Source organism: Ciconia boyciana, chromosome 2 (genome assembly GCF_034638445.1).
Source record: "Ciconia boyciana chromosome 2, ASM3463844v1, whole genome shotgun sequence".
In the NCBI taxonomy this organism is placed as follows: Eukaryota; Metazoa; Chordata; class Aves; order Ciconiiformes; family Ciconiidae; genus Ciconia; species Ciconia boyciana.
Genome location: NC_132935.1, coordinates 157,026,788 through 157,050,084, shown reverse-complemented (window position 1 = coordinate 157,050,084; position 23,297 = coordinate 157,026,788). Strand labels below are relative to the sequence as shown.

At 43.6% G+C, this 23,297-nt stretch overlaps 1 protein-coding gene across 5 annotated transcripts in view; it reads right to left on the bottom strand.

The window, feature by feature from the left end:
• Positions 1-11,199, bottom strand: part of DIP2C (disco interacting protein 2 homolog C) — a 329,167-nt gene extending 317,968 nt beyond the window's left edge. For all 5 annotated transcript variants that reach the window (XM_072854678.1, XM_072854677.1, XM_072854679.1 and 2 more), the window contains exon 1: positions 10,805-11,199. In XM_072854678.1, the coding sequence (XP_072710779.1) occupies positions 10,805-10,889 (85 nt within the window). In that variant the 5' untranslated portion in view covers positions 10,890-11,199. The remainder of the gene's footprint in view (positions 1-10,804) is intronic.
• Between the last annotated feature and the right edge of the window lie 12,098 nt (positions 11,200-23,297).

Sequence of the window (23,297 nt, the reverse complement as noted above, 5' to 3'; positions counted from 1 at the left end):
TCGCTCAGCCACACAGCATCCTTTGTGGAACAAAAAACAGATAGAAGGCTGACCTTCAAAGCTGAAGAAGAAATACTGGACTTGCCAGGAGCCCTAGTCTTCCTCAGAAGTACCATCAGCAGACAATAGCAGCCAAGGCATCATTGTGCTCAAGAAGAAAAACAGAGTCTGGGCTAAGCAAAAGGAAATATCTTACTTCTCCCCCTGCAGACAAAGGAATATATTCTCTCTGCGTTTCACTGTGCTCCAGAAGTGGTTTCCTCTGGAGGTCAAACATGCCAGCTTTGTGAAACTTCCAATAAACAAAACAGTTTTCACAGACCTTCTGATGGCAGCACAAAGGCACAGAGACACTTTTACTGCTCCTATACCCTTCACCTATCACCATGACGCAGAGAGCAAACCCAAGTTACCATGACTGGCCAGTGAGGCAAGAGCAAAGACATCAGAGCAAAAAGCAGCAATCCTGACGAAACCTGCCAACGAGAACTGGGTTTGCCTCCCAAGTAGGAAGGGGCTTCTCATTAGCTGCAACTTAGTATGCTGAAAAAGCATGGATTCAAGGTGCACTAAAATCACATACGGAATTACAAATAATAATAAAAAATTCAAGAAACACTAAAGGAGAAGGAAAGAAACAATATTCACAGATCTGTTAACTAAAAATATACACCACGATATATATCTACTGTATGAAAGCTAAAAGGAAAGATACAACTAAAGCAGGAAAATAATGCACTAGCTCTCTTACTGCAACTCATGTCATTGTTGAGTTCAGACCTTACCTCCCTGAAGTATCAGGGAATAGGATGCAGGAAGGATTAATCTTCAGACGAAGCGAGTGCTTTCTTATTCTTTATCCAAATTATTAAAAAGGACTATACCTTTATGTAAAAGCCAATGACCAAGCTACATTAAACAAATTTTAAGGGAGCTTTTAAAAATTTCATTGTTCTGCCGCTTCATGCTTATACAGAAGTCCCCTGAGCTACAGGTAAATATATGAGTAGTCAGTATTTAAGCAAGTATTATCAGAGCGGCTGCATCTGATATCCTCTCAAACTGTAATGTATGCACATCCTTACAGTGTTCAATATTGATTTAAAACAAATTACTACTGCAAGTAAATGTCAAGTCATCACTAGTAAACTACTGAAAACATACTAAACCCGAAATTCGCAACGGTTGCAGTGGTTTTTGAAGTTACCAGGAAAATACATATCATAATACTGGACTAAAACATTTATAAAATGCCACTGCAAAAGTACTTATCACACTTAAACCGGTATATTTCTGGTCAAGGGTGGATTCAGTGGTTTATGTATCTATCTACATACACAAACTTCTTACATCCAGTATTTGTTAGAAAGGAGCCTTCTATCAAGTCTACTAGTGGGTAGATTTTTTTTAGAAAGCTGTTGAGTCTTCTTTTCTATGCAAGTGTTTCAATGTTTATCTAGCCTTATTAATATTTTCTGTCTTACCTCCAATCTGAATTTGTCTAATTTCCATTCCTAGCAGTTGGATCTTCTCGTGGTTTTGACTGCTAACATTGCACTAACTTTGCACTATGAGAATGTATTCTTCCTTCCCCAACACAAGGTTTGTCAAATAATCAAAATAAACTCCTCAATTTTCTCCTGGTTAACAACGTTTATTAGGACTGCTTTAATGGCCAATGTCCATGTCTCTACTCTTGGTCACTCTTCAAGATCTCTTCTGAACTGTTTTGTCAAATTCTCCCAAGTCTGTGGTATGGATACTCACATGCCTAAAGTAAGAGTTTGTAAGAGACACAGATAAAACCTCGTGACTGGAATGTGTCAAATGCTTTAGCAGCATAAAATTCATAAACATAAAATGCAAGACCTTTTTTTCCATCACCATAAAAAAAAAAAATTAATTCCTGCTAGTCCCATTGTTATTGCTCAACACAACAAACCAACCTTCTCCATTACAACATGGAGCTGATTAAAAGTAGAGCAAATTAAAAGTATTGCCAATCTGTTATTTTCCCTCTTAGAAGTAAAAATCACTCCACAGTCCAACAGTATTTTTTCATTTTTTCCTAAAATAAGTTAACCCCTCACTTCACAACACTTAGAAAAACTTACACCATCTTCTAAACAATGTATTCATTTTTTTTAGACTAAAAAATATGGCAAATGAAACCGGGCTCTTCCAGCTAATTCAGCAGAGGGGTTTGCCATTGTCATCATTCACGAAAGAACAGGGATGTTTCTGCATTTTGCTGTTTCACTAGATAACTGGTTTTTGTTCATCCTCAGGCATCTGTCAAAGAAGGCTAGCATTTGAAATGCAATTTCCATTTTAAGATTCTTTACCAAAGTTGAACTATTCACATGTCACCACAATGCCATCATTTTATTTTTTCAGGCAGTCATCAAAAATATTATCCGGTTATTTGAATAACATTTCTTTCAACAAGGGTAAGAGAGGCATGGCACGCAAAATTCTCCTTTTGCTCACTCTCCTTGCAATAGCAAAAATGAAAATATTAGTTACTATGACTAAGGGTATCCCCTCAAAAAAAAAAGGTGAAGTTTCATTATCTGCTATGACCCTGAGGCATGTAGCTTTGTGAGACTGTAGTTATAGAGTATATGGATTTTGGAAGGAAACTTTCCGTACCATTTCAGAACTGTTCCGTAATGAGATACTAGAATCCCAAAGACCAATTTGGTCTATTTTCTCATTAAATGGTAAGAGATGCAATCCCCCTGTAATCATCCTGCTAATACCACGTAACTCTATCTGGAGGGGCCACACAGAAGGGATGGTCCAGGCCTGCGTTCTGTGAAGAGATTGTTGCTAGGGCCTCTTTATTTTGCCAGGCTGTTTATGGACACATGGATATCCACACACTAGGAAAAAGAGCGTCAGCACACTTCGTTTGGGTCTCTAAGCCAACCAAAAGCCTCTAAACTTTTGCTAGTCTAGGCAGACTTTCAACCAGCAGCCTACCAGTGAAACAGCAAGCTCCATTACTTACACTTCAGTATTTGTCACAGAGTTTGTTAAGAAACATTTTCCTAGCTTCTGAACAGCTCCTACCAGACCAGACTTACAAGACCTTTTTTTTATATTTTAATCTTACATACAGATCAAGCCAAGATTCAAATGAAGAAATTGCAGATGTCATGGTTAGTGTGGAGAGTTAGTGTGGAGGTTCTGAATCCAGAGAGCAATAGGACCAAACACAGGTCCTAATACCCATTTTTATTTCCATAATAAGCAGACAACATTTGAAGAATCCCTTTTTCCCTCAACTGCCACCATTCTGTAGACCCAGACATATACATAAAAGCAAACACCACCTCAAGCATCCTAAAAGATGGCCTATGAATGGTCCAGTTCAGTATTTGGAAATCAAACAGCCCCTTCAAAACTCATAGGAAACACCTCCTTCCCTTCCAAGTCATCAAGATACTTTATAAGAATTCTTTCTTTCTCTAGTCATCCAACCATTTAACAAAATACTCTTAAAAAGAGGTCATTGAGACCAGACATCATATACTTTTCAATGTTAACTTCTGCTGTAAAATAATATGACAATTATCCACACCCCGGCACTTAACGCTTCTCTAAGCACTGCAGGTTATGTGTCAAATAGACTATGCCTATCAAACTGTCACAAACCAGCAACTGACTCTGTTCTCAGAAAAGGGACTACAAGAAGCACCATGGCATGCCTTCATCCATCCCTCAAGAGCCGTGCACTGGCTGCTCTGGTAGGACTCCACAAGGCTTTAGGGCAGAAGCCTCCCCTTCTGCAGCCACAGGCTCCAGCCAAAACCATGGCCATGGTCTTCCCAGCATCTGTCTCAAGCTGAATTGCTTTGAGTATTCCTATTCCTATATGTGCTTTTTTATTGCAGAAGATCATGATGTCCCCAATATGTTTTATACATGTTTTAAAGTTATACTTAATCCTAGCAATAAATAATACTGGCTAGCAATTAGAAGCCCTAGCTAAGATTACTGGAAAAAAACTTGATTGATTTACACAGGCCTAAAATGAGCAATTCCCTGATGCATTCCACCAAGTGGAGTTAAATGAAACCAGTTCCAGTTTTTTAGTGTATGTTTACCCTAGTAATACAAGGAAAGACCAGAAATAACCCTGCAGAGAGCAATCGTGTTTTGGAAATGCCCCCCACACCACCACAGTCAAGGAGAGAATCAGGGGCTGTTGTTAATCAGGAAAGGCTCTTAACAAGCCAGGAAAAGCCTGCTGCATCCAGACGCTGTGGCTGGGGCTACTGGCTGCAAGGAGGTTCTCAAGAAGAAAAGGAAAAAAAGGAGGCGGGGGAGGAGAGAAGGCAGAATGGGATCATCAGGAGTTTGGAAAAATGAAGTTCACCCACCAGGAAGGTAGAGGAATATACATGCATAATTTTACATGGATTAAGAGTTTGTGTCAAATCTGTGATGTGCTGTGGTGAATTCTTATACTGCAGTGAGTCATCTTGTCTGACAGTTGCCGGGGAATTAAAGCAGTTATTTTTAAAAAATTATATGTCCTGCTTGACGCGTTATACAAATAGCCTTTTAAAAAATTAAAATGCAGTCAATGCATTTTTAAGTATAGAAGAGCTATGGTACATTTAGGATTCTCTGTACCACACCACAAACATCCATTCTGAGCTATGAAAACCTAAAGGAGTCTATTGATGTCCCTTCAGAGAAACACTGATCTTTCTGCTGCTCCCAATCCAAATCCTGTATCAAAAATTAGTTGATTATATCTGCCTTTTATACAGCACGAAAATTTTTTTCCCTGAGAAAAATTAAACACAAAGGAAAGAGGTGTGCTAAATCTGAATTCCTTCGATACCAAAGGATATTTGGTTTGCTAGAATACAGACTATTCGAATCAAAATGACAGCATTCCCTTTCTAATGGAATAACAAAGGCAGGTCAATACCCTTCTAGAGAAAAGCAGCATGTTGACTCACAACCATAGGTGTACCTCACGCTGTTGGTTTGGCAAGGGGAAGCAGGGCTGGCTTCTGCTCCCTGCACTGTGCAGCAGAATCACCCAGATGTACCCTGAAGCTGCAAAGGGCAGCTCCTTACAATGCATGTTCTCGTTATAAATACATTGCTTACTGCCTGTTTGGCCTATAAAACTGACACCCCATCGGCAATTTTCACACGTCCTTGGGAAAAGTTTTTCAAGTATGTCTGTTGTGTAATACAATAAAGATCATCTGAATGATCTATTAAGTGTAACCCTTGGGCATCAATGCCGCTCAACATCAGCTGGCAATAAAGGTGTATTTACAGCATGCCTTCGGGACAGCTGTTCTGGGAACATCCGGGAGATTTGCATAGTCTATTTTACAAGGCATTACAATGCACTTCAACTGAATGAGTGATAGAGAATCCTTCCAACCAACACCATGCATTAAGCACCCTTAAGTCCAAACAGCACATAAAGTGAAGTAAGTAGGTATTTAAAAAAAAAAAAAAAACCAAACTTCAAATTCCAGTGCCTTAAAATGCAAATGGTAATTATCTCATGAGTGAATTTAACCTGTTTTTAAAATAATCAAGTTACTGTCCCTCTCCAACTTGAGTACCATCCAAGAAACAAAACAGCTGATGAGAGGAGCTTCATCTTACAAAGAAAGAAAAGTTTCTGTTGCCAGCACTCTTGATTTTATCATAATTCCTGTGGTATTTGGTATATTTTCTTAAAGCCTTAGATCTTGTATGTAACTTCCATGAAAGTTTCAGCTTTATGTATTTTGAGTAAATTAGTCCTCCCTTTGCCAGAAAAAGAACTGAAAACATGAGCCAACTACACCCTAACGGCTCAAAAAACAACAAGAAGCATATCCGAGTATTGAATTTCTTAGTTCATTTCTCACCTAAACTCAGAAAGTATTAACACTTTGTCATTGCACAGGTGATACCCACTTGCTAAGCAGAGCACTATCTCTCAAGGAATGAATTAAAAGGATGATGTTGCATCCCAAATCACAGAGGTGTGGTAGTTATTGAAATTTTCACACTTTGAAACCTCTCCACGGGTGAAGAGTCAGCTGGCAAATGTTATGGAGAAATAGTAACTAGAGGAGCTAACCACAGTTCTCTGGCCCCAACCCAGTGACTACATGCAGACAACAAAAGGCAGAACTTATACCTAATAAAATAATAAACCTGGCCAGATACTGTCCCAGTCAACCCAAACAATATTACCAAATATAATCCAGCCAGTCAATACAACGAAAACTGAGGACCAAATTAATTAGCTGACTGCATGTCCAGTGCCTTTGGGAGTAAGAAACCAGTCATTAAAGATCTGCTGACACTTTTTTGAAAGTGCTCTTTGGAGAAAAGTTCAGACTTTCAAAAAAAAAAAACCAACCTGGTATGCATCATATGTTTAAAATGGAAGAGGACTGGAAGTATAGTATGGAATATAGGGAGAATAGTTTCTGAACAGGATGGTTTTCACATTTTCCATGTGGCATCTGTGGTTCTTTAAGTGTTTCTGCTATGTTATCTGACACTTGGATAAAATACTGGAAGAACTATAGAGCATCTTTTCCCAATTAATGTTGGTTCAGGAAATAATTGGAAGGGCAATATAACCTTGTACACCATTAAATTGAGGGGAAAATGAGAAAAGTATTTGGGGGGCTTTTTTCTTTAAATTCTTAAGTGTTTTTAAGAATGGAGGGGTTGTAGAATTACATTTTTTTTAATAAGACAGCACATTTCAGGACTCCTGGTTTTATTAAATCAGTTCTTCAGTTAACAACCCCCAAGCTATTCTAAAAAACAAGATGATTCATCTATTTCCACCCAGTACAATTTTATACATCGCTAGAAAACTAAAGCCTTGTAAAATTCTAAGCAGCCCTAAAGAACAACTACTGCAGAGTGACATGTTGATTGCATCAGCCTAGAAGGGCTACAGTTTTGAGCAATGCAAGCGTCAGAACGCTCAGTGGAAACTACTACAGAGTGTTGAAGAACACGTATGTAACACGTCAGTATCAGGCACATTCACTCACACACAGCAAAACAAATGTCTTCAGAATATCTGGTGGGATAAGGATGATTCCACAATTTCTAATACTCACAAAATTTAAACTGCTGCCGCACCCCTGTGTTCTGAGAAACACAGAAGCATTTTCCTTCTCTCAAAATGAGTGAAAACACCACCAAGAAGTGTGCTATTGATGCCTTAAACTGAACATAACATTACATGCCAACCCATCAACGTGAAAGTCATTCTCGGCACTCATCAGAGTGCTAGGCTACCTCCGTCTCTCATTCCCTGTGTGGAGCAGGCTACCAGCACGCAGGCGCTGAGGACACTGGTAAGCATTTCTGACTCTGACTGATCTTCACCTTCTAAATCACAATAATGAACTAATGAAATCTAACATGGTTATCCTAATTTGCATCCATAGTACCTTTTAAATAGCTATGTTTAAAACAAAAAAGCCCATTCGGACCACAACAAAGGGGAGGTAGAAGGCATGTGGCTTGCCCATAATAACCAACGGGTTAGGATTGCCACAGAGACCATCTTAGAACACCAAGTAAACACCTTCCTGACAAACTGCTCCTCCCTCTCAACCACCGAGCAGCGCAGAACTGCCTAAACGCTCGCACAAAAAAAGGCACTTTGTCCTATTGTCTAAAAAGTACGTGTTACCTGTCCGGCAGCCACTTCCTGAGGTTCTTCTGCCAGCATCCCTGCTGCAAGTGAGGCTATGCCTAGTGCACAGCTGAACAAGGAACTCAGAATTTGGCTACAAGGGGGGGAAAAATACCATGGCCAAATTTAAATGTATGATGACTACCAGTCAAGACTGTACTTACAACATCTGCACAGTGCCCGCTGTGCTAGTGACACAGTAACTAGCGGTCTGGTCTCACGGACACCAGCTATTTTATGTTAGGTTTCGAGACACATTGCATGGGTAGGACCTGCACTAACACACAAGACACTTCCAAGAGCTAGGAAGGAGACAGCATTAGCTCACAGCCAAGAAACAACCTTGCAGTAATCCTGCCGGTGCTCCTCTCTCTTCTCCACAAAGCAGCAGCTTTCTTTCAGAAGCTGTTCCTAAGGCTGCACTCTCTGTAACAGCTCCGTAACAGGTTTTGGCACCAGAGAACCAGGTTGCTTCAGTACAAGTGGCAGCAATTCACAACCCACAGTGTTCAGCGGCACCAGAACTGAAAAACTCATGCTCACAAACAATACAGCAACCGTTTCAGGCATCCAGCATTTGAAAAACATTTTCCTAGCAAGTCTGACTCAGGAAAGCACTTTAAAAAGGGGCACAGTTTATGGCAGTCACTCAGCTCCCAACGTTATCAATGAGACCCAAACACATGTTTAAGCATGCAGCTGCCTGTCTATTGCCTTCAACAGTTTCCTGCTTCACGAAGGCAGCAGAGACACCCTAACACGTCATGAGCGTAACACGTGTTAAAACCTCAGTCTTGTGAATATTTATGTACATGCATAAGCGTATCACAGTGAATGTACTCTACTGAAGCCAGTGGACTAGCTCATAATGGTCAAGTTAAGCACATATGTAAGGTGCTGCACGTTCAGGGCGCAAAGATGCACAAAGTTGCCTTGAAAATTTAACTCGGAGTTAGCATGGCCAGAGTATGACCAGTTTTCTACAGCACAATCAAACTGTACCAATTACTGATCCCACTGTATGTGGGGGTTAGTTTTGGGAACAGACCAGGAGCTGCAACACGGATGCCTAAAGTGATGAATTATTTCATTTTCTCAGGCACTGAGCACTATCATGTACTTGACTAAGAGCACATCAAGAGCAGCTTTAGGGAAGACAGGGAAACCAGGACACTGACCCTTTCTCCACCTGCCTCCCAGTTCCAACCCATCTTCGTTTAGGCTGCCACAGTCAGAAAACACGAGCCATCCCATCTCCTCGGTGTAACATCAGTGGCACAAACGGAAAGATTATTGTCAGTGGGCTAAATTCATTCCAGCTCTAGCTGCAGGGAAGTTACAGCAGTGCAGATACAGATGTCCAATTGCAAACCACGTCCCACTTCCTCAGAGCCTTCTTGGATTATGCTTACAGCAACAGAAGCTGCACCGTAAAACTGTATTACAACTTTAGTACACTGAATTAGCATATTTCTTATTGAAGGTCTATACCAGCTTGATTTTGGTCTTCTGCAAGCATTTACTAACAGCTGTTTTAATTAGCGCCTTGTTGGTGTGTAGACGATGATGTGATACACACCAAGAAGCATTTTCTGCATAAAGCGACACCGTTACGTATACCCTGATATAAACAGTCCTTCCTCCCACCCTTACTACCACAGATAAGGGCCAATCGATGGGCAGTGCATCACAGAAAGGCGATAGTGTATTTAATTCCTCTTATTTCAGGTTTTCAGGGCACCCTCGGGGAGGGGGAGGCAGAGAAATGAGAGCCACAAGCAATCCCAGTAGCTCATTCTCCTCTTCACCCTCAAAGCGTTAAAAGGAAAATACAATGTCAACATCAGCTCCTCCCTGCTGATGAAACTGGCTCGAGCGCATTTTACTTTCTGGCTTAGAGCCCTTACAAACCGTTACAAAAAGACAGAAAGACAGACAGCTCAATATATCGACCACTTCCAATAACTAATTTGGGACACGCTGGGCCATTTGCCCCTTCTGTTAAACGCTGTAGCCTCTCGGTGGTGAATGAACCCTGATATTTGGGGGTTTTAATTAAAAAAAATGGGGGCAGCTAATAGCAGATTTGCATTTCAGGAAAGAGCCAACCCTAGCATCAGTATACATAAATACTCCCCACTCTCTTCCTCTGGGAGGAACAGATTACATCTGATACACTAAAATCGTCTCCAAGACTGATGGCACTCTGGGCGCTCGATCCCCGTCAGCGAGGGACCCTGACAGGCACTAATCGCCGCCCGCCTCTCGTTCCTTAACCGGAGCTGACACACATGGAAACGGGGAGCTGGAGCCAGGCTGGGGAGAGGAGGGCGGGCTGGGGCTCCTGCTCATCCTCCCAGCCACGGCAACAGCAATATGCGGCTTGCATGAGAGCTTTCCCAACCCGGGAACCGGCGGAGCATCAAAATCAACCACGCCAAGAAAATCACCACAAGCTTTCAATTATACATTAAAAAAAAAAAAAAAATCCCGCAATTAAAAAAAAAAAAATCGTTTCCTCTAGGCGACCTAACTAGTATTGTCCAAAACGACCTTTTATCATGGGGTATTTTGTTGCAGCCGACACACGCGCTGCGTGGACTTCGTGGCGAGTCCCTCGATACGGTCCAAGAGGGGGTTTTTGCACGCAGGTACACGGCGGATTTCCGCGAAGCTGCATTTTCTTGGCAGGGCAGGAACCCCTCCGAGCCAGCCCTACGGATTTTTCCGCCTCCCGCACTACAGCCTGCAAGGCTGGGGCGGCCAGCCCTGCTGCCAGAGCCCCTCTCCCGCCCCCGCCAGCGCCGCGGCGGAGAGCGGAGGGGGAATTCACAGGTAGAACAAAACATCCGCGCCGGTATCCTCCGCCAGCCCGCCGGCGGGAGCGGGGGGGAGACCGTCAGGGGAGCCCGCGGGCGCCATCGGGGCCGGGGCGAGCACCGCACCGCAGCAGCCCGGCGGGCAGCAGGGCCGCAGGGCGGAGGGTGTGTGAGGGGGGAGCGGGCCGGGGGCTGCCGCTCCGCTGCCGCGCGCCCGCGCCAACCGCCGCCCGCCCCGACCGTCGCCCGCGCGAGGGCCGGGCCCGCCTCGCCGCCCCTTTACCTTCGGAGAGCTCCAGCTCCAGCTCGGCCAGCCGGGCCCTCACCTCCAGGGGCAGGGACACGCTCTCCAGGCTGCGGTCCGCCATGCTCGCGCGGCGGGGACGGGCTCTCCCCTCCTCTGGCTGCCCCGCTCTCCCCCTTTGTCCGCGGCTGAACGGGGAGAGGGAAGGCAGCGGGGCCGCGGCGGGTGGCTGAGTCCTCCCCGCGGTCTCAGCCGGGCATGCAGGGGGTAGGCGGGCGGGCGGTCCGCGCGGGGGGACGGGGCGCGGAGGGAGGGAATGCGGAGGTTTCTCCTCTCCTCCCCTCTCCTCCTCCTCCTCCTTCGCCGCCTCCTTCAGCGGGGCCCCGCCATGGCTGCTCCCGCCGCCGCCGCCCGCCCGCGATCGCTCCGCATCGGCCCCCCGGCCCGGCCCCCCCCCCCCCCCCGGCCGCCCGGCACCGCGGCGGCGGCTCGCGGCTCCCGCCTCGCGTCGCCTCGCCGCGCCCCGGCCCCGGCCCCGGCCCCGGCCCGCTGCTCCCCGCCCGGCTCGGGCTGGCGGCGGCGCCTGGCGCTGCGGTGCCGCTGCCGCGACTGCCGCTGGCCAGGCACAGCGCCGCTGTCACATCCACGTGACCGCGCCGCCCCGCGCCCCCGCCGCCGGCCCCCAGGGGGCGCCCCAGCCCCGGCGCCGCTCCGCGGGGCGCTCCGCGGGGCCGCCCCGCCCGGCCCGCGCCCTCCGCCCGCCGGCGGCCCAGCGCGGCCGCGCCCCGGGGGCCTGGGCCCTGCGCCCCGGGCTGCGGAGCCACCTTGTGCCAGCGCTTTGCACACACACCGGGGCTTCGGCGTGAGGCTGGCAAGGTGCTTTACCATTCATTCATCCCAGCGGCACTCCCTGGAAGTAGGTCTTCGGGTCCCCGTTTTACCGGGGAAGGGGGGAAGGAGTGATGTGCTCAAGACAGGCGGTAGTTCGACACCGGAAAGGCGAACAGCACTCCGACACCCTGCGCCCCCTTTTCCTTCCCCACCTGCTGAACACCAGCCAGCGTACCCCTATTTTCACCGATATTCTCCGTGTTCCGCCCATGGTGGGCTTGGCAGTCTTAGGTTAACGGTGGCACTCGATGATCTTAAGGGTCTTTTCCAACCTAGATGATTCTGTTCTGCTCTAGTCTATTCCAAACAAGCCGTGGCAGTTCTGGTATCACTACATCCTGGGTGCATGTTTCCACGACAGAGCAGCATAATCTTAATACAATAAAAAGAACAGAGTTGACACCGTGGTGTGCCCGTGCTCAGCACCAGCATGTATCGGCTGACACTGAGCCCGTATCTGGAGAACGTGGTAAAAAGGGCCGATCCACCAGTACTCTTAATTACACCGCTCCAACATAAGAAAGAACTGTTTTGAAAACATTTAATAAAACTCCCTTTCAGATCAAGAAATGTATTTCACAAGGAACATGTTCCTTTCTGTCTTTTTTTCCATGTACACGTTCTCTTTCTTTTTTGTTTGGGTTGGGTTGGGTTGGGTTGGTTTGGGGTTTGGGGTTTTTTCTTTTAAATCTCGCACAAGAAGGAAGGAGCAAGATACCACAGCACCTATTGTTTCAAAAATCCTTGGGAGTCCCAATGGTAGAGCAGCTCTTAGTGGGACACAACAGTGGAGAGAAGAAGGCATCATCATCTCCAGGCCAAGCTTGGCTTACCAGCTTACCGTTTCAGTTCGTGGAAGAAAAGCAAGGATGTAGGAGTTTCTTCCAAACATAAAGCTTAGGCTGCGAGTATACTAAACAATGTAATTTTTTAATATGTTGTGGAACAAAAACAAATTACATCATGTTACCAGCTGTGCTGAACCGGTGTCAACACTGGAGCGATTCCTGCAGCGTGTGTAGGGCTGGTGGTTTCTCCTGTTTTCGCTGGTTACCAGCTCCAGACGCAGGAGAGGTGTTTACACCCAGATCATGGCCGATGCCAGCATCTCTTCAGCCAGACCAGTGGCAGAACTGGTTGGGATACTTCAGCGAGGTTGCCTGCTGTAAACAAGGCTTGAATACACAAAGTCCCTTAATTTATGGTGCTGCTATTTGTTTTATCGTCATATATGTTGATTTCTGGTAATCACTCCTGGGCTACTCTTTAATGCACTGCAAGATGAGAGCCATCTGGTTAGCCTCTCTTTAGCAGGGCCATTACTTTTAGCAGCGTGGCAACACACACACTATTGAGGACTATACAAACACTTCTCCCCTGGCGCTGTGCTACACAGGGGTAAGATTTTTACCTTTTGTTGAGCGCTGCGTGTTTCAAATACAGACATTCAAAAAATTATCCAGGTCTTTCTTGTTCATTACATTAAGACCTAAACAATGAAAAGCAATTAAATCCAAATATGCTCCAGGGTTCCTACGTGAGAATCCCAGTTTTGTTTGTTTGTTGTGTCACGTGGGATGAAATAGGTTGAAAATATCGGCCTTCTGCAGGAGCGGCTTTTTCAAGTATAATGGAGGCAGCCAAGAGGGAGGCAAAGAAAGGCTTTGTGGTGATCTGGCTTCCTTCGCTAATGTGTATCTCCAAGTTGCACCTTTACTTCCCCAGGCCTGATAGGAGCTGATTATTTCACTCGTTATCTGATCATTACAGAATCTTTACCGGTGGTGTTCACCCCGCTTTCCAAATTTTTCCTCTTGTGAAGTTACATAAAGGGACCTAAAGAGAAATATTTGAACATTCACATCATTGCATTTGAAATTTTCTTGGCGCTTCCACAACAAGCCCTGCGTTTCAGGCGTCGAGTGTTTTTAAAGGAAGAGCAATCACTTGGGGTTGGAACTCATCCAAAATGGAAATGGCTAAATTTGGCAAAGTCTCTGCCAGGGCAATGTGCTGGGTGGTGGCTCCTGTGGAGGGAGTCTGGGGGGCTGCGGGGGCCCCCCGGGCAGGCAGGGCCATCCCACCATCTGGGGCTGGGTGCAGACAGGGGCGAGTGCTGTGGGAACCTTGAGCTGGGGCTCCATCAGCCAAGCCCCGGCATGGGGATGCACTCGGGGCCATGGCAGCCTCCCTTGGAAAGCCCATTTGTTCTTCCAGGGCTGATCTCAAGAGGGCCCAGGCTCCAGGAATGAAATCTCAAGCATATAAATTTGCACAATGATTTTGATGAAATGCTGAAATTCCAATGAAAAAGAAGCCAAGTCAGGAGATTTGTCCTAGCTGGTCTTAATTCATGGGTCCTTTCAGATTTATAGATAAGAGGCTGCGTCCTAATCATCCCCTGGAATGAGGGGTAGAAATGTTCCTGACTCCAAGAAAAGCAGGATACTGTTTGTATTTTGGATGCAGTGATTAATTAGCATGGTCAGGATTTGTAGCTGCTTTTCTATCAAGACATGCTTTTTGACAGGCGTGGCGATAGTTGCATGGTGTATGTTTTCATCTGCTTTCAAGAGAAGAAACGAGTCAGTGATGCCTTTCCAACAGCGGCCCTGGTCAACACAGCTTACAAGTGACTTTGTACACAAATGCTTTTGTTAAAATGATTTGGATTATTTACATGCAATGACCTATTTGAACATGTGTATCTTCATGGAAGAAAGAAAAAAAGTGTATTTTTACTTAACAATACTTATTGTAGTGGTCAAATCCTACAGGAGACTATGCTCCATACAGATCACCTTATGGTGCCGGTAGCTGAGTGAAACCTCTGAAGGACCACGTAGAATTGACCTTGACTAGATAAAAATTCTCTTTCCTAGCTCTGTCACAGCAAAAGATGTGTCCAGTTTTGCAGAGATGTAGTCCCAAAGCTGGGAACATATACTAGAATATGTTCCCAGCATCATAACTTTAGGAAGGGGCAAGGCACTGAAGACATTTAGAAAAAAGAAAAAGCTCTTGTGTAGACACTGTTACCTTGACCTAAAGCACCTAAAATGATGTGTGTGTCTTCTGGACACCATAGTAAAAGCAAGAGGACCGTGTCTGTGAATGAACGGGTTAGCTTCTCTTCTGTCTGTCGGAGTGGGGAGTCAGGATTTGGGCAATGTAGCAAAAAAAAATCAAAAGCAGGAGGCATTCACAGAAAAACAACAAAAATAATCAGCTGCCTGGAGGGACTGAGTTATAAGGAGAGATTAAAAGAGTGCTTGCTCAGCTTGCTAAGCAACAGCAAGGGATGGCCCAGATAGCTGCCCACGATTATTTGAAAGGAGGAAGTTGAAGGGGAGGAAAAAGCGGGGAGAAGATGATACAACTTTGAATAATCGGATGGAAATAAGAAAGGGAGCCAAAACACGTATCAGGGAAAGCTCCCAAGGGGTGAGTGGCGTTAGACTGCAGGAGAGGCTCTCAAAGGAAATGGTGGAATCCCCATAGTTTGAAACATTGAAACCAGAGTAGACAAAGCAATCACGAATATGCTGTAGGAAGTAATCCTACTGTGGGATGAGATGAACATGCTTGTCTGGCATTGCTTATGTGAGGATGTACTGCTTTTTTTTCCCTGTTGAACTCAATTTATTTTTTCCCCTTCACCTCTCCACTCCCACTCCCTCTACTTGCATCTGTCTGCTTGTGTCTCATATGCAGGTTGTGAAATGTATTATTCTTTTATAGTATCTACCACAAATGTGGCTGGATGGCTACCTGCTGCCATACTGCAAATAGCGAAAAATAATTTATTAGATGCATTAATCAAGTTACCTCCAAATGGCATGCAAATGGTTCTATAATTATTTCCAAGTTGGGTTCTAATTTCTTTTAACACTTAAAAATTAAAGCCAATCTCATTTTCTAATTCCTCTCTTGGAGAAGGGAAGGGAAGGGGAAGGGGAAGGGGAAGGGGAAGGGGAAGGGGAAGGAAGGGAAGGGGAAGAAAAAGGGGAAGGGGAAGGGGAAAGGGAAGGGCAAGGGGAAAGGAAAAGGGAAGGGGAAAGGGAAAGGGAAGGGGAAGGAAAAGGGGAAAGGGAAGGGGAAGGGGAAGGAAAAGGGGAAAGGGAAGGAAAAGGGAAGGGGAAAGAGAAAGGAAAGGGAAGGGGGAAGGGGAAGGGGGAAGGGGAAGGGGAAGGGGAAGGGGAAGGGGAAGGGGAAGGGGAAGGGGAAGGGGAAGGATGGGCCGCTCAGCACTTCTCATGTATGATTTTCATTCTCTGTTCTGCTACCCAAGCAAGCACCAAGACCCATTTCTCCAAGCTGTTTAGACACCTTAGATCCCTTTAATTACCATGGGTATGCGACAGATGTAAATCGCTGCATATCTTGGTGTCTGCTTTAATACCTTAAAATAACGTAGATGTTCCTCTCTTAATTCACTACGGTTTATGAAAGTGGATCCGAGGGAAGTCAAATGAAGACTGTAGACAGACTGACCTACCTCAGTGTACAGAAAAGTGTGTGAGCAAATCCCGGACAGCTGAGAGGAAGTATGACCTTCAGTCATTTTCTTCCTTAACGTTGTTGGAGATGAGCTCTAGTGATGGGGGAACTGAGAAGTTCCTTTCCTGCCTGTCCCTGTGCCAGAGCTTACTGGCCTCGTAGCGCAGCTGGCAGCAAGGAACACAAATTCATGCCTGAGCTCCTTCTGCACATAGTTTGGCATATTAGTTCACATGCTGATGAAACTGGATTTGAGCTAAGATGCATAAAAGGGAACTTTCTTGGCTATAAGTGAGGTACCACACAGGAAAAGGAAGGAGAAGGAAACATTGGTAAATATAATTTCCCTTAATATATTTGATATTTCTCTCTCCACTTTGCATTTCCATTGTTCCTAGAGGAACAATTTGATTACTATCAATTTAAAAGTATTTTTTTACAATGGTATTTTGTGCATTTTAATAATTTTCATACATCTAAAAGCAAAAATCTAATAAAAAGCCTTTACTGGCACAGTTTAAATGAACTTTGGTTTGAAAGTTAGTCTCACATAAGAAGTGTTTATTAGGCTCCTGCAGTCTGGCAAAGCTTGTTTACACACACAAAAAAAGATCCTCTCCACTGCTGCTGCATTGGAGTTAGGAATTGATAGCACATTTCACAAGTTCAGAGAAATTGAGGGAGCTGGCATCTGAAGATAGGAAATGCCCCAATAGTCTACTGCAAGATCCCAACACATGCACACGCACAGCCGGTCTCTCGCTGCACCATGCATCTTGCAGGAATAATAGTTGTCCGCCCTTTCATCGAGGTTTGAAACGTCAGTGATGCTTACACTTTTCTGAAAAGTCAGCAGTTTTTCTTCAATGAAATTTCTTAAACTAGATTTAGTGAATTTTTCAATCTACTGACATTAAAATGTGAAACTGAGTATTTGAGAGCAAATTTCCTGGAGTAAATTCTTTTCCATTTTTCTCTTTTCCTATAATACTTTTTTTTAATAAAACATACATGTATGGAAAAGGAACTAAAAATTTTTAATAGTTTACCCTCCAGTTAATGCATTATATCATATTTTTAGCAACAAAAAATCAGATTGTTGCTTTAAGATGATGTCATACAAAACTGTTGGCACATTGTAAAAGCAATATAAGTAATATTCTGTCACTTAATATGCCTCTCTCTGATCCCCATCTTCACCTTTCCTAAAGAACATTAAAGTTGCAAAAGGTCAATGCTCAATTAATGTACAAAAATAACTTTAAATACCTGGAAAACATCTTAAGATTCTTTCTACTACAACACGGATAAACTCCTCATTGGACATGCCTTAATATTTTCATGGACTCACAGCAGACAATAAATGTCCTTTACAAATGTGAAATTCTTTGGTAAATGAGAAACAGTTACTAAAATTATTTATTACAAACAAAAGGATATTTTAACTATTGAGCATTTTGCCCAATTTTCACTATCTGAGATAGGTTAAATCCATTTCAGCTTGATTGTTGTCACCCTAAGTTAGGATTAAGGTTACCATCTGCAATGATGATGCATTGTAAAAATTCAAAACATTCCGCTCTTGAATATTTTTGATGTTTTGAGATAGTTCTAGCAGAATTTCATGCTTTCTTAAAGATAATCAAGGAGATGATAGGTTACTCTTTGTTAATGCAGAGTAACAGATATATATCCAAAACAATTGAATAATTCTGTGATTTGAAGTATCAATGATCACAGAAAAAATACACTCTTCTCGACCTTCTTCTAATTGTTTTCCCAGCTGACATGGGAGCTGGTTTACTACTGGTAAGACTTGGAGCATTTATGCCACCAAGGTGTAGAGTTTGAATTATCAGTGACTCTTGGAAGCAAAAATAGTTCCTTGCTGCCACATCCAGATGACCCATCTGAACAATAGTGGAAATATCCTGGAACACTTTCCCAATGTCTGCGGCACCACCTTTACGTTTTCATTTTTTTTCTTACTTAGCAACCAAAAAAAAAGCTTGAATTCTGTTCTGAGAAGCTGTGTTATAATTATCTTTACAATCTGCTCCAATTGCATACTATCTTATGCCTGACATCTACCATTAGCAATTTTGCACAAACGGTAGTAAGCGTATGACAATTACTGATCTCAGTATTTAACTGAATAAAGTAATTTCTTCTGTCTTTCTGGAAGCTAGAAAGCCCTTTCTTTTCTGAGGCAGTAACTTGACTTTTGAGAAAATATTGCCATCACTGTCACTTTCAGTGTCACAATCCATGTAAGAATGTAACTCCGCTAAATAGAAATAAATAATACTTAGACTCAGTCTTAGGTCTTTGCCACTGTCTAGTCTGTGCACCTTGGTACTGGCCCAAGAGGATCCAGATCCTTGTTCCAAAAAGCAAGTACACATTTCAGTCAGCTTTCAGCAAATGTGCAGACTCAAGGATGCTCTCTGGGAAGCCAACACTCGGGATGTTCCTCTTAGCTGTCCCAAGATCCTTGCCTCATTCTGGCCAGGCTCTTCACCTCTGAGCTGTCTGCATAGGGTAGCTGACAGGTTTTTTGATAAAATCTTCTGATTTGATTCTGTCCTGAAACTCCCATTCTTATTTTTGTCTCAGAAGGAGCCTTTTCTTCCTTCCACTGTTACCGTGAGGTTCTGAAGGATGTCTCCTAGCATTTCTCTCTATTCAAGTTTGCAGTACCAGGTTCTCTATGGGCTGAAGTCCTTTAGGGCTTGCTGAATCCAGGAGAAAATTTGCAGAGAACTGTACTAAAGCTTCTCTGTAGAAATGCTTTTCCTGAAAGAGCTGGCTTGCTACTGTCTTGTAAAACTTCACCCCACAAAAACTATTCTTACCTACCCTTTGCAAAAAAATCCTGCCGGGGCTTAAGTGGCAAGTGTTTGCGTTTACATAGCCATTAATGAAATGGCCCAGAAGTTTTCTTCTTCGCATGCCATTTCCTTGCTCGGTTTATGAGGGCAAAACCAGGGGCGGTATATGGCCGTGGTTTTGCAGGCATTGACTCCAACATGAAGCCACATCCCCAATTTTTATTTCAGATGTACGATTTAGCACTACCTCAAGGCAGCACAGAAGAGGAGCTTCTTATTTGTGATTTTATTTTTTGTTAAATGATTAGATGGAGGTTGAATTCAGTGCTGGAAACAAGATTAACCAGCAGTTGTTTTGATTTCTGTGTGCTTTCTGCAAATGCTTAAGTCATTCACGTAGTCTTCACCTCACTTACACAGCACATTAATGAATTAAGGTGTACCCTTCAAATGAGAAACAGGTGCTCGGTGTCCCTACGTGTGGAGCAACGTGCCCTGCGGTGAGCGCCGCTGTGAGCAGTCACATCTGGCAGCGGAGGGGTACCAAACAGCTGGGCAGCACCCCTCACAGCGCAGAGGATGGCTCACCGCATTACTGCTTGTCATGGGGCGCGGAGGTTTTTCTTTCCTTTCTAAGAGAAAAAGGTTAATGTTTGACTATTTATTCGTCCGAGCCTCCTTAAAGGCATGAGATCAGTGGACCATTTTAATAACAGTACACAGTGCTTCCTGCCCCCTCTTCTCTCTGGCCCTGGAAGCTATTCTTACCAGAAAAGACTGAAACTCCACAAACACAACATCACTGGCCTACAACCCCATGTCAGCAGCTCAGATTAATCATCCCTATACTGCTTAACTTCCAGTGACAAGCTTTTACATTTGTGTTTTAAGTAGTCCGGGAAATTCAGGTCAGGATTGACAGCTGGGAACTTCCGTTCCCAAGTTTAAAATGACTTTTTTCTTCATCTTCTTAATGCATTTAAGTACAGGCACCCATCTAAGTTCTGTTAGCTTCCAGGGGTGTTGGAGCTGACAGGGAAATCACTTAATTTCTGTGGGTCATCATCATCCAGAGAATGGGGTAACACCTAGCCCCACAGAAACAGGATAATATTTACTTACCTCATCAGGTGTTGTGAGGGCCAGTTATTTAATAGTACTTGTGTGTTTCTGTAGGAAATGCCATGAATGCCACAGATACCATGTTTATCTAATGGTAAACATTTCTTTAGCAATATAAGAACACAATTCTTCTTTGGGAAGCATTTCTTCACCGAGAGGGTGGTCAAACACTGGAACAGGCTTCCTAGAGCAGTGGTCAATGCCCCAAGCCTGGCAGTGTTTGAGAGGCATTTGGACAATGCCTTTCATACCGTGCTTTAACTTTTGGTCAGCCCTGAATTGGTCAGGCAGTTGGACTAGATGATCGTTGTAGGTCCCTTCCAACTGAAATAGTCTGTTCTGTTCTATTCTATTCTATTCTATTCTATTCTATTCTATTCTATTCTAATTCCATTCCATTCCATTCAATTTCATTTGATTTTTTTTAAAAACTAAGACAATTCTATACATTAAAATGCCTCCAGTATTTCCTTCTGTTTTCAAGAAGAATGTCCTTGAGATTTTACAAAAATGCCCTTTCAGCATAATTAAGAGGGAAAGCATTTCACTTTCTGGGATTTAAACCTTGGCTTTCGGAGAAAGCAGGAGAGCTTAGTGTTCTCCAAGCAGGGCAACACTGCATTCCAAGAACCAGTAATCTTTCAGTTACATGCTTTGATCTTGCTTCATTCTCTTTTCTTGCTCTGTTTTTACTGTTTCTTGGTCTGATTTTTAACTGATCTATTTACTGACCTTAAAAAACTCTCCCGCATTACTTCAGGAGGACTCTTGCCTTGACTTGCAACGTTATCAGATGTACATAATGCCAAACCACTGAGAGTAACAGAGTACACGACCACAGGTTTGTCTGGGTGATAAAGAGAAGGGAAATAACTAGATGGGCTGAAATTCAAACCTTTATTTTTGGTGCAAGTCGGTATATGAACACCTTTATTTTGATGTGAGGTCTCCAGGTCACATGGGAGTAACTTACAGACTGTTTCTAAGCAGTTTTAGTTAAAAACTATCATCTAAACCACTTTTATTTCAAATTAAACTGGAGTTATATCAGTTAGCTTGCATCAGTTAGGAACAAATAAAAACTAAGATTAAGTAAAAGTACCCTTAATCCAAAATAAGAATAATTACACCAGTTTAATTGGTGTGACTGTCTGTAATAGAGAAGACTTAGTGTCATGCACACTTGAAATAATTTATTCAGATGAAATTCTGCCCAGGGGAAGGATTCAAGTCATTTCTTCATTTTCCCCAACCTTCTTTGCCCAGACAGTTTGTTAAATGTCCCAATGCTTTTTTGTTTTTGGTAAGAAAAATTTCTTCCCATCGGAGTTAAATTGTGCCCTTGGGTTTCTTATGGAAAAAAATAAACCAGTTTGTATTGCAGGAAAGCATTTGATTCAGAGTTTTTCTAAGGTTTCACCTCTCTCCGAGCAGTGATGTTGATTCAGCACGGGTGACGTAACTCCAGATTTTTTACAATGCTTTCTGGGAGTCCATCTGAAAAAAACCCTGATGTGACAATTTCACACGTCTAAGGGAAGAGGATATTATCGCCTCTTTAGCCAGAGTAGTCAGTCAATGTCTTGCTTGAGTGCATTTGCAGGATGAAAATACAGAATATATGAATTTGATATATTCTTTCGTGTAATGTTTTAATTTAGCAAAGACCATGTTTTCTGAACGCACCAGAGACAACTCACAGCCAGTTTTGTTTCTCCCAGATCCCCAGCTTCGTTTTTCAGTCAGTTCTTTAGCCAGATGTCTTCGTCTTCGCTGCCACTCGTCATCCCCGCTTCCCACAGCCCCCTCGTGCCCCGGGGTCCCCGCCACCGGGTTGGGGACCTTGTGGCCCTTGTGGCTTTGCTTCTGAAGAGCCCCTGCTCTTTGACACAAGCCTTGGGCAGGGCGCATCTCCAGCCCCAGGGGCTTTTTTGCACCTTCTGCTCAGCCTGAATGAGGGATCAGCCTGGGCTGTGACGGCTGGGTAGTCTAGGACCTTCAAGTGGCAAGCAGGAGATAGATAGCCCTGGGCCCTGACGGGGCCAGTCCCTCAGGCCTGGTGTTGAAGGAGCTGCTGCTGGTGGGTGAGGAGGTCTGCACCGGGAGAGCTGCTGGCTCTCAGGCTCGGGCAAGCAAAGGCTCTCAGATGCTCCTGCTCCTCGGAACTGCCGTTTGCTCGCCTTCCCAGATCATACCAATGGCAAGATCTGGGGGCGTCTGTTCACCCCTTGCTAGTGACACCTGAAAGGCTCACCACCTGCCCCATTAATCGAGCTGTCGTTTTTCCAGGCGTGTAGAAGGACAAACCAAAGGTCTGTCCCTTCAGGCTCATTTCTGTTACAGAAAGGGGAGCAAAACCACTTGTCTGTGTTGTCTTGTTTTTAATTACCACAGGAAGAGAGTGCTTTTTATGTAGCTCGAAAGCATAAAATAGATGTTGCAAAACAAATCACCGGTATTGTATATAATGGATACTCTTCAGTGAAATAGCCTTTTTTTGTACATTACAGTGTATCCACTCATGGACAATTTTTATTTTTTTTATTGGAAACTACTTCAAAAATGGTGCAATTTAGGGAAAGAAGTAGTATCTGAGGCACAATTATGATGGATAAATTTGTGGAAAGGCATACATCAGAAAAAATGATCTGTGCAACGCAGATATGATTGATTATTATAGGGATGTCACATGAAGGGTAAATTACCACTGTGAACAAAGTGGCATTTAAAAACTCTTGAATTACTCTGTTATCAGTTCTATGATCAACTCAGAATTTCATACGCTTTTAGGATCATGTCTTGTTTTGTGGCTGTATCATGGAAATGACATATAGACAGTTTTGCCTTTCCTTCAAAAATCTAGATTATTATTGTTATTAGGAGTGAAATTCTAAATGTTTTTTCTAATACAGACTTAAATGATACTAATAAAAGAAGGTAGTTAGTTTGCCAGCATGTCAATAAACCATTAAAATAATCCATACATAATTCTAACTGTAACCGGTAGTATATTAAGGGCCTGAGTTTTTCTTAGGGAGACAGAGTAAATACCTACTGTTTTCAACTGGAGTTATATATATTGTGGGATGATGAACTAGATGACTACTGGGATTTTTGCTTGGATTGGATTTATATCCTTTTCTTTTCAACATAAGATAAAAAATGTACAATGTTTTTCCTCTGGTTGT